At 34.9% G+C, this 12,653-nt stretch overlaps 1 protein-coding gene across 2 annotated transcripts; it reads right to left on the bottom strand.

The window, feature by feature from the left end:
• Positions 1–1,452: 1,452 nt before the first annotated feature.
• Positions 1,453–11,509, bottom strand: LOC109341095 (long chain base biosynthesis protein 2a). Of its 2 annotated transcripts, none has more exons than XM_019578902.1 (12): positions 11,279–11,508; positions 11,124–11,189; positions 9,212–9,300; positions 8,914–9,059; positions 8,699–8,823; positions 8,515–8,608; positions 5,366–5,529; positions 4,690–4,851; positions 3,153–3,279; positions 2,864–3,030; positions 2,670–2,777; positions 1,453–2,002 (listed from the first exon to the last, which is right to left on the bottom strand). In XM_019578902.1, the coding sequence occupies exons 1-12, from the start codon at positions 11,402–11,404 to the stop codon at positions 1,907–1,909; spliced, it is 1,470 nt and encodes a 489-aa protein (XP_019434447.1). In that variant the 5' UTR covers positions 11,405–11,508; the 3' UTR covers positions 1,453–1,906. The 2 variants fall into 2 exon arrangements, 1 of the variants encoding a protein (XP_019434447.1); XR_002106891.1 differs by having other exon boundaries at positions 1,728–2,002; positions 2,864–3,049; positions 11,279–11,509.
• Between the last annotated feature and the right edge of the window lie 1,144 nt (positions 11,510–12,653).

Raw genomic sequence — 12,653 nt, 5'->3', positions numbered from 1 at the left:
TGGAGAGGTCAGTGTAGCCTTTAGATTATGACAAGTGTCATAAATTAAATTAAATTGATGGTTCAGATTTTAAAATAATTTTTATTTAATAATTTATTAAATAAAAAATAGAAATAAAAAAGAAAAGGTAAACCTCATCTGCACCGCTGCATTTTTCTCACTTCACATCACCTCATCTTGCTCTTTAGTGATTGTGTTCACTTAGTACTACGTTCAAGATGGGGTTGGACTTAGTTGGGATTGCGTATGTGGTTATGAATATTTTTTTATAGGGAGTCTCTAGAGACACAGGTTGGTGATGAAAGGGATAAAGATGTGAAACTATGGTGAAGTGAAGAGAGGAAGAAGGAGAAAATGAAAGTATAGAGAAGATTAGATTTTCAATATCTCATTCTTAGCTTCGATGGAGTTTTTCTCTGACTGCTGCAAACTCTTTCTCTCCTTTGTTTTTGTTTTTTATTTAATAAAATATTAAATCAAATTTTATTTTAAAATCTGTTAATTTAATTTAGAATACTTATCACAATTAAGGGTGGAAACAGGCCAGGCCGCCTATCAGGGGCCTATTACCTGGCCTATAACAGGCTAGACCAGACTTTTTTGACGAACAGGCCAGACTCAGGCTTTCTAAAAAGCCTATGTAGCTTAACAGACCAGGCTTTAGGCCACCTAAAAGGCCTATAAAGCCTAACAGGCCAGCCTATTTAGTTATATTATATAAGAATGTTAAAATTATAGTATTTTAATATAAGCAATATTATATATGTGTAATATTAATATAAAAATGTATATAAAAATATAATTTAATTATTAGAATTAGATGGGTCTAACTAAAAATAAGCCTATAAACCCATTAAAATGTAAACATGGTAGCCTATTTCATGAGCGTATAGTATAATAGGCCTTTAAACAGGCTAACAGGCCAGGCTTTTAAACAGGCCAGGTCTAGGCTTTGAAATTTTTTTTAAACAGGCTAACAGGCCAAGCTCAGGCTCCTATGTGCTATATAGGCTGGGCCTGTTTAAGGCAAAACCTAGCCTGTTTTCACCCTTAGTCACAATCCAAAGACTGTACTGACTTCTCCAGTAACAAAGAGACTCATTGTCCTAACTGTGATTTTAATTCAAATAAAGCAAACACCTTTTCATTTTTGTAGCTCTGAAAAATATTGTTCAATGTCTCTAAGCTCAATTATTTTATCGTACACGTAGTGCTTGCCTTTAGCTAAGGTCTATTAATTCCTAATATAATACTGACCAAATTCAAATACATTACACGGAACAACTTAAAAACAAAAATTCAATGCCAACTAAAACTAAGAACCAATATCAAAATAAACGAGCAATATATTTAATCAAAACTCAGTTTCAAATGAATTTATCAAAATAAAAAATTCGGACAAAACTACAGCAATGCTTATCCATATGACTCGCTAAATTATATAAATGAATGTATATTGCACAATTTAATTTATGACAAGGCAACTAGATTAGAGATGGACTTCCCTCCCAACAGCAGAGGAAAGATTCACTTGTTTGCGGAAAATAAAAACAAAAGATAATTTGCAGCTCAAGTAGTTCATATCTTTGAAGATGGCAACATATTACTAGACTAGAAAATGCCCTATAGATCACAATCAAAACACAAATGCTTCCTATAACTCCCCACCCATCATCATCCAAACAGAAATCTTCTATAACCACTATTCTTTATCATACCATTTGAAATCAATGAAAAATAGCCACCTAATTAAAACAATAAATTAACTTCTGTTAAAAAATAACTTATTAGAATTTTTTAATGACTTGGCTGTTTCTCATTGGTGGCGAAGGAAATGGTAAATAGTAGGTATAAAAGATTTCAGTTACAATCTTTGCTCCTCCTTCTGCTTATTGACTAGAGCTTTTCAGTCAAACTTTGCAGCTTTTCCCTCTTGTTGCTGCTTCTGCGGTTCAGCAGGGAAGTATTTTATACCAACTAGATCACCAACACTACTGATAACCTAAGAAAGGAGAACAGTACCATCAAATTAAAAACATTAAATATATCATGCAAGCAACAAACTTCAACAAAATCATGCAAGATAAATATCCCAACAAGTAGAATTATGTGACCCATATTGACCTGTGATGTCTAATACATAGGATGGTGGTGGCATTTTCTAGCCCAACTGGCATTACATACAGAGAAACCCGACTTCATTTACCTAGCTCTGGCAAAAACAGCCATATAATGTGCAAAAAACTAACCAGCTACCATTCTACACTAAGGTGATGAATTCAAAATTAGTTAATTGATGCAATTTGTGTCAAGTTAATCACTTAAATCCAACGGCAAATTACACAGTACCCACCTAAAGCTTAGTCCACCATCACTTTTCATATATAACCTCCATTTTAAAACACAATCCCCTAATGTAGGGTAAAAAATTCAAATATGTATTTTCTGATAAATCTAACAACGGCAATCTGCATATATTGGGAAGTTAAGTGTTTGAAGATTATATTGAAAGAAATCGCATGCTTTTCAAATTGTAGAGACTACTTTACATTATAATTTAGGAGGGTTACTTGTTAAAAAATGAAGCACATGTATGAAGACTGAAGAGTAAAGAGAGACAAATTTTCATTGCGGTATATGTGTAATTTACTCTAAATCAAATTATGTACCTTCAAGGCTTTGATAAGGTCTTCCCTTGAATGAGAAGCAGATATACATATACGTGCTCTGGCCAGTAACAGTGGCGTTGCTGGAAATGCCACTGTCACAACAGCAACCTGAAAGGATCATTCAACAATATCAACCTTAAATCCAAGGACAAGTTATTGATGTATGACATAAAATTGGTTAATGATGTTCTCACATTCTGCTTGAGGCACTCCCTTGAGAAAGCGGGGATTTTGGCTGGATTGTAAAGCATGATTGGCATTACAGGAGAATCATTATCCCCAAGAACCTCAAATCCCATTTTCTGCAGTTCTGACCTGAAAAAGTTGCTGTTCTCTCGAATTTGTGAAAGTTTCTGGGCACCTATATGGCAACAACTTTGCTTCAATGCAAAGTAAGCAGCAGTGTAGATGCATGTATACATTTAGGATTAATGCAAGTGGGGCAAGCAAAAACCCAAAGTAAAGCACAAGTGCTAGCCAAACCTCTGTTCGAACCATCCTCTCCAAGAATAACTTGAATAGATGATATTATTTGTTGAGCAGCTGGGGGCGAAATTGAAGTTGCATAAAGGTGTGCAGGGCAAGTGTACTTCAAATATTTGATAAGCTCCTGTAAAGTATATCCAGAAGTTCAATACCCAATCTTTATATTACAGTACCTATTCAATACTTTTATGATGCAAACTGACAGACAAATAAACAGGAGTCTCAAACAATTAATTTCCACCTGTGAAACCAAGAGTATTTGTATGTAGCAAACATGTCATCATAAAACAAAATTCCTTACTTTCCATATGTCCTTTCATTTTTCTCTTCACATACAATCAGTTATTTTATGGCATGCAGTGCACTGTTGCAACAACGGTTCATGGTGTTGGCATGCATTGTGCATTGCAATTTGTTGGGTAAAAGTGAAGTGCAGGACATATTACATTAAATATATTTAATTTAACCCACAATAATATAACAATATTACACAATCAAAGAAGCAAGAAACAGTGAAAGAAGATGACAAGTAGAAGATAATAACTACATTGACTAGTCAGATCTATGTAGAAATGTCACAAGGCTATGGGTCTCTGGGATTGTGATCTTCAGGCCAGAGGTTACAAATATAAAGGTTGGTTGAGTTTATTTGAACTAGGTTTTTGTGGAGATTATTGAAATAAATAGAAGATTGTCGAATAGTTAAAAGATTCTATATCTGAGTAGGATTAAATATATGATTATCAAATCATATCACGTATTTGTCTTTCTGATTTTATTTCCCTAAAATTAAGAGATGCTTGTATTTACTCTTATACTATAAATGGAAAAAAGGTTGAGTGCATACAAATCACTCAAGCAATTCAGATAAACAATTTGTCCTTTTCAAGTTGGTATCAGAGTCATGGTATCTGCTTTCAAGAAAGCTTAGGCTTGTCATCCTTTTGCCGATTGATTTTTCGGTTGTCACCTTCTTTCCCTCTTGTTATGAGTCGTTGTTGTCATCCTACTTTACAATTTTGTTGAAGCTTTAATCTTTGCATCATTCTTCGATTTGCGGTTGTCATCTCCGTCACAAGCACCGTTGGTTTTGTCTCTTCTCCATATATGACAAGCTGGAGCATATACATCATATGCATCAAATTTTCAGGTATGAGAAGAGAGAAAACCAAAGGTGCTGGTGACGGAGATGACAACCTCAAATCCAAGAAAGGTGCCTTGCAGCTAATGTCTTTTTTGTCGCAATGCAACATATGTTGGTGCACATTAGTGCAATGTGCATTAGACAAGGGCAGCATTGACCTTGTAATGCAAGAAAGGACTTTTTTTGCCAAGCAAAACACACTATTGTGTAACACTGCCAATAACAACTATGCATACAAAGAAAGCATTTTGTAATTTCTTGGATTTACATGGAAAGGAGAAAATACTATGGCTCGCATTCATTATGAGTGGGATAAAAATTAATGCATATTTTAAAAACTTGCTATCGGCACATTAACCACTAAATTGGGCTCTACTTAAAGATGCATACCTTAGAACCTGCAATGTAACCCCCACATGATCCAAATGATTTGGTGAATGTCCCCATCATAATGTCAACATCAGCAGTATCCACACCTAAGAGCTCACAAACACCTCTTCCCGTTTTCCCCACTGCTCCAATGCTATGTGCTTCATCCAAATATGTATATGCCTATGCAGCAACAGAAGTATGCAGAAAGGAATAATAAAGAAAATTAAAGTGGCAAACAAAAAACTTAGTAATAAAAAAGTTAATCCAAACCCCCTTAATGTTTGTTCAGGAGAAGGGGAAGGCGGAATGGAAGGAGAACTTTTGATTGTTTGTCCCTCACTAAAACTTATCCTGAACTCTAATGACAAACGTAGCAGCATGTTAAGTTGTCATATGACTCACCAAAATTATTCATGGAGAAAAAGAAAACTATCCTTATATTCCCATTTCTTTGTTGAGTTATCAGCACAAACTTAAGTTGAATGGAGTCCATATTTTACCCAAACAAGTTTCCTGGACACAAACCATGTACGACAGTTCAATTGTAAAAGTCAGGATGCCTCATCCCTATATCACAATGTATGCATTTTAAACTCCAACGAAATCTCTAACTATTCAAGAAAAAGGCATGTGGAAAACTAGAACAAAAGAATTGCACAATTTGTACGAGGTTAGAGCTCCCATATTTACCAACCTTATACTTTTTGCATACAGCTATGATCTCTGGAAGTTTGCAAAGCTCCCCTTCCATACTGTATATTCCCTCCACAATAACAACTATCTTTTTCCAAGGTCTATGGGTCCTTGGCTGTCCATCTGCAATTTGTTCTCTTAAAACTTCTTCAAGATGTGATGGTGCTGCAGGTATGAGAGGCAAGAGAAAGAAATGAATAATGCTGTGACCATTGGAAGCACCATAACATTAACACAAGAACAGCAAAAAAAAGACAGAAGTAAAAACGGCAACAAAATAGCCAAGTAAAACATGCATGCAAAGAGTTCGAAATACATGTAGACATGGCTAAAATAAAAGGTCAGTTCAGCTATGCATTACTCTCATTTCTCTATGAGCAGAAATGATATTTCAATGTGACAAATTTTATTAACCTATATATAAAACCGAGTATATAGAATGCAATTTTAGTAAGTGATATTGGAGGGAATCATTTGTTGTCAATCAAGCATGCCTCAACTGGATAAATTCACTTATTTCACACTTTTTCTGCTTCTGCCTTTTCCTCTTTATTTTCTATATTCTTGTTCTCTTATTTCTTTTGGTTTCAAAATATCTTTACTTTGCTTATATCTAACATGGCCCAAGTTGCGGCGGGCTCTTTCTCTATTGAAATGGCTCATCTTTTTTATGTCTAAACATGTTCTGCCTTTACGTTGTACAACAACTTTACTTCATTCGTTCTAATTCAGCATTGGCTTAGAAGTGAAAATTGAATATCACTCCATACCACATGCATAGTTTGGGTACCTTGGATGTAACATCCTCCCTTCTAGCTCAGTTATTTTAAAAACACATTACCACTTATACAACTTTGTGTGTTGAAATTGAATATATGCTATTGGTGATGGGGACATACAAGTCAAATCATGATCAGGTGAACCCCAAACATTGTTCTTGTTAATATTGACCAAGGTTGCTTTGAAGTTAGAACTAGTATGAGAATAATGTTCTCGTGATCTTAGACGTGTTGAAATTGGCTGTGTTTTCATGGTGGAGGAGGTGCTTTGAAGTAAGAAACAATATGGTGTTTGATCCAGATTTTAAAGGTTTTTATTGATCATCCAAGTAATCAGCTAGCTGATTTGTAGATTAAGATGGTTTATTCTGTCAGTGGCTATTTGAGTAAAATGTAAGTTTTCTCACTGATACAAGTTAGCTGGCTGAATGTGATATTAGACAGCTACTAAATATTCTGACAATTGCCATGCAAACTTAGACAGATGACAGCTTACATGAGAAGATTCATGATTAAAATGAGATGACTCACTATATGCAATAACCTATCCCGTGCTGATAGAGCTCCGCCTATTACTTAATTTTATACTAGGAGGCCTGAACAATGGATAAAGAGCGATGAAAGAAGAATGGAGGAGGGTAAGAGTGGAATTTCAGAGAGAGAATATTTGGGACCACTGCAAGAGGCCATCAAATGTTGTGTAACAATGAGGGATATAGGAGAATGGGAGCCATAGCCAATTGCCAGCTGTCAGGCCAGTATTAGAGGAGAGGAAGATTTGGGAACTACAACAGTGGGAGGAGTATTTGGAGGGAGGGCTGCATGAGGATGTAGGTAGAGAAGAATTTTGAAAGGAGTTGAGAGAGGCCATTGGCCTGGTGGAAGAGACTGCTCTCAGCACACTTTATTATCTTTTCATTTTTTTCCCCTTACTTTCTTTACTGTTTTTCTGACTGTCTTACCATTTTCTCAGAGGAATACCTCTTCTATAAGGATGTGTCTAAGTGTTTGGGAAGGTAATATTCAATTTCTCTAACTAGTTTTTATCAAACTGGTATCAGAGCATCCGATCCTGGGAGCCTGAATGGTACCTCCCCATATGGAGGGGCATCTAGATTCTTTGGACCACAAATTGAAAGAGTGGAAAGAGAAGCAGGGGAGGAGGATCACATACACAAAATACGAAATGAGCTAAGAACAGAGTTGGTGCATCTCAACCAAGAAGGAAGAAGCGTTGGACTCGGTGAAGGAGAAGGCGGCAACTGAAATGGAAATGATGGGGCACCATGAGGACCTGAGTAGAGGTTAGAAGTACCCTAATTTCAGGGGGAAGATCCACATGGATGGATATACAGGGCTGGGAGCTATTTTGATAAAAATCAAATTCTAGGTGATGTAAAAGTGACAGCAATGTTTTGTTTAGAGGGAAAATCCCTAATGTTTCAATGGTGAGAGGCAAAGATGGAAAGAATAACATGGAACTGTTTTCAACCATCTTTGGCAAAAAATCCCATACGAAATCTTGATGAACTCGAGGCGGAATGGAAGCGTGGGGGAGAACAGAGAGCAGTCTCCTCCACCAGACCAATGGTCTCCCAACTCCTGAAATTCTTCTCTACCTATACCTCATGCATCCCTCCCTCCAAATACATTTCCTCATGCTTTTGTGATTCTCAAATTTTCCTTTCCTCCTGTACTGGCCAGACAGCTGAACAGTTGGTCATGAAATGGAGGAATGTTATTTGTGATAGAAAGATATGTATCAAGTAAAAAAGAAAAATTCTACAATCTACATTTCTACCATACAACCTAAGATGATGGTACTACAAGTTGGGAAACAAAGTGCTGGCACGAGCATAAGAAAAGTGTGGCAGAGATGAAAATGTTACTTTAGATGAGTGGTCATCAAGAAAATATATGATCGGGAATAAATGTATTGGAGGGGAAGTAGGATTGGCACCAATTTAGGAAGCTCTAGTAAAAAGATGTAATCAGATAAAAGATAGCTATATATAAGTAGAAGAAGACCAAGAAAAACTCTAGGTGAAATCATTACAGAGGACTTGGACCTAAATGGCATATCAGAGGAATTGGTTTTTGAAAAAGCACAATAGTAGCGTTCGATCCATGTAGCCAACCTCACCTAGTGGGAAAAGACTTGTGATTGTATACATATTAATTGAAATGGTAAAGATATGGTGAAGGCCAGTAGCCAACATCACCCCCAATCAAAAATTTGAAATTAAGATAGATTTTATTAAAAGGAGAGAGATAAAGACAGTCTATAACTGTTTGATGAGGAAATTGAAAAACCTAATAGCTCAGTGGTCAATTCATCTTTTTTATTTTACTATGCAACAAAGATGCTCACTGTTGTGTTGAAAAACACGTATAGTTGCTCCAGATCCACGTGCACCATTAACAATTGAGTTGTGGTTCAAGGAATCACTGATGATCAAACTTCCCTGCAAAATATTGATAAACAATAAATATAAAGCAAAACCAATTAGCACCACTCACCAAGGCAAAAATCACTGAATATTTTTTGCACTGACCTTCCCCATCAAAACTGGAAGAATAGCAGAGTTTGTCACATATCCCATACCAAAAACTATAGCAGCTGGCTTTTGCACAAAGTTTGCAACACATTCCTCTAATTCATTGTGAAGTAAAGTTGTGCCTGTTGGAGAAGCCACATTAGAGGAGCATGCACACATTAACAAGCAAATTGTGTGAATTAGTACTATACAAACATCCTTATATACTTAACCTCCATCCACACGGCTGCTGCATGTGCTTGGTGAGTACTTATCCAATGTCTCAACTACTCGAGGCGTGCAGTATTCATCTGCTGCAGCAAAACCAAGATAGTTGTATGATCCCAAGTTTAGACATCTACTTATTTTTGTGGTCCGTCTGCATCAGGTGAAATGGGAGCCGCATAAATAACTAATACAATAGCTTTCAAAAAAGAAATTATCACAGAGAAAAATTGGGACTACAATAACTGCAGATACCCTGAAAACAATAATTATTTACAAACATGAAATTAGAATACAAGGTTATACTTTAGTGTCTTGTTATTATCATTCGAGTAGCGGTCAACTACATCAAACCAAGCGTCAGGAGCACTTGATATTGGTCTCCCAAAGCAGTCCTGCGAAAGACAAATGCACATATGGTAACTTTACAACTTTCCAAACCATATCATCTCATAGTGAAACACTACAGACAAAGTTGTGTTCGGGTTAGCCTACTTCTGTATTCAAATCAACTTATAATCAAAATCTTACTGAGAGCGCTTCTGAAAAGGAAAAGCTATTTTTCCATACAAGTAAATGAAAATCAAACATGTATCCACTTATACTAGTCAGATATAGCGACAGGTTTGGAATGGAACCTCTCATGTTTTACTGTTGTTATGGTAATGTGGCAGAGATATTTAAACACATGTTATAAAATAAATTTCATAAACCTTGGTGAATCCACTACAACAAGAATAATAACATAAGAGATCCATTCCAATAGTGCTCCGGCACACAAAAACCATGAAATGTGCAAAATTGATGCTTATAAGTAAATTTAATTTTTGAACATGGGATCAAAAGAGATGAATGGGTACACTAAACAACATAGGATTACAAATGAATGCATTATGGAGAAAGTTGAAGTAATTCTTATTATAGAATAGCACTTTATGTTGTTTGGACATATATAGAGGAGACCGTTAGAAGTTTCATTAAGGAGAGTAAATCAAATGAATAGTAGTCAAATTTATAGAGGAAGATGGAAGCCAAGAAAAATTATAGATGAAACAATTTGGAAAGATTTAGATATCAATGTTTTGTTGAAGAACATGATTTATGATAGTCTGATAGCCATTATGGCATTGTTAGATCTACATAGTCGACACACCTAGTGCAATTAAGGCTTGATTGTTGTTTTGAATGAAAAGAGTGGTGGCCCACTACACGAGTCTCGTCTCCCACCTGGTGGGTCTAGGGAGTTTGACTTAAACATCCTTACCATCAAAAGCGAATTGCACTCACAGTTGAGGTAATGGTTGCGGTTACTGTGGTTGTTGCGATGCGCATTACGGCTCTTGCAGTGTGAAAATATTTTTAATTCACACAAAATTGAAAATATATCTTTAATAATTGTAACTTGTATTATACTTATAATCTATAATTTTGTATAGATTTTAATTCACTATTTATCTCAAGTTTTCAACAATTAACAATTTAATGAAGTTAATAAAGGAAACATAGTTATGTTCTATAATCAAATAGACACATTTGAAACATTCCTTCACATGATACAAAGTGAGAACCATCAAAGTATCTATGGGCTGGCCCAAAGGCACATAGTGAGTAAGCAATAGATGAATAAAGATGGAAACCCTAAAAGCAACTCTACCGCTTCAGTGTGTGATTGTGGCCATGTGGTAGAGAGAGGGTGTGAAGATGTCTCCTGGAGCAGGAGCAGTGAAGAGGAAGAAGAACAAGAAAAGGAGTTGCCTTTGTCATAGAATGTGTCAAACCTTTGTCATAGATGTGTTGCGGCAGGATTGTGGTGGGGTTGCGATTTTATTGTGGCTGCAAAGCCGTTCTGTTGTCATTTTTTCTCTGAATCTCAGTCACACCGCAATTGTGGCATGTTGCCCTTGCGGAGCCGGCCGCAACAGCAATATTGTGGCCACAGCATGTATTGCGGACTGCATTTTGAAACATTGGCCAAGAGGTTGTTTCTGAGATCGGAACCCATGACCACAAGGCAACCAGCCTTAATACGAATAATTTCAAACAGTAAGGTTGTTTTCAACGTTTCTATCAAGCGGAGGCTTTCTCCAGGGATAACATCTCCTTTTATTTCAAACATCGCAGCCCTCATCGCAACAATTATTTCGTCCTTACTTCTTTTAAGTTAAACAACTCAAACGTAATTGACAGAAATTTAAATATAAAATGAAAAAATAAAGACCTGAATACGAAGGTATAATCTGCGAATATAGAAATCTTCAAGTCCTAAGCAGATCGGAGCATAACCCTGGGTTGAAAGAAAGAAATCTCTGAACCAATATAAAAAAAATTGGTGAATGAATTGGATAAGAATGAAGGGAGAAAAAAGAGTGATACGTGAAGAGTGGTGGAGGTGAACCAATCAATGATTTTACGGAAGAAATCTCTGAATTGACCAAAGGCGAAGAGCAAGCCATAGCTGAAGTAGGTAGTTAAAGCGGTCAAGTACGGAATTGCAATCATTTTCTTCTTCTTCAGAAAACAGACACACGGATCTGGTAGAAATTAAGGGAGATGAGCGTGTATGAGATTATTGCTGTTTAGCCAGGTCCTGGTTGCGGATTTCTTCACCTTCAATATTTTTTATTTATTTTCTGTTCTTAATAATTTAATATTAAACAATAAAAAGAATATACGTTTGAATCTTATAAATTTTTGCTACAACTAATGTCTGTCAAAATAAATAAATAAAATTTCAGGACTACTTTGATTGAATCCGAATAAAAATAAAAATCTAAACTATTATTTAAGATTACTAGTATAAGTTAAAATAATCTTTTTCAAAGTTATAAAAAATACTAAAATGATAAATTTAATACACATTTCATATTTAAGTTTTTCTATGTTCCACATATGACCAAATAGGTAAATTCAGAAAACAAATAGGTATTTACTCTTAAAATTGATTAAAAATAAGAATAAATACTCATTTTGTTTTACTAGGAAACTAGCAGTGTACCCATGCACTTGCACGGGTCACTTCTTTGTTTATGCATAGTGCAAATATAATATACATATATTTTATAATATCAATAAATCATGTATTGAAACATTATATTTCTCATTCATATAGGTGCAATATGAACATTGATTTTTGAGTGTATATGTAGAATATTAATAATTATAAATGCGTTTGTATAAGCATTTATTTGTTGAAAGTGTGATTATAGAAAATATTTGATTCTTAAATAACTCAATAAATAAAATTCAAATTGTATTGGATAATATCTCACCTCTATATTCTCTATATAAAATTATAAATATAAGGAGTTATTTTTGCATCATATTTTTTGTGAATGCGTATATAAGTATCATATAAAGTCATAAGGATTTTTTACATATCTCTTAAATGCTTATGTTTTATTTTAGATTAATGTTCATTGTGTATAAATATTTGAATATATTTTTAGCATTCAAATATTGTATAATTAAATGTTATTTATTTGATTATGACAGATATTTTTAGCACTCATAAATTAAAAACACACTAAGTTAGGATATGACAGATATTTTTTCTGATAAATTTAATAAAAAGAGTCTAATAATTGATTTGTTATATTCCTAATTAAAATACATATATTTTTCATGAATATATATACCATTGTTACCTTTTAATTAAATAATGTAATGATAGTAATTAAATACATGTGACTCGTGCATTCGCATGGCTAAAAACACACATGTTACCCGTACATTCGCATTACTAAGAAAA

Source organism: Lupinus angustifolius, unplaced genomic scaffold (genome assembly GCF_001865875.1).
Source record: "Lupinus angustifolius cultivar Tanjil unplaced genomic scaffold, LupAngTanjil_v1.0 Scaffold_366, whole genome shotgun sequence".
NCBI lineage: Eukaryota > Viridiplantae > Streptophyta > Magnoliopsida > Fabales > Fabaceae > Lupinus > Lupinus angustifolius.
This window is presented reverse-complemented; position numbering and strand designations above follow the sequence as displayed.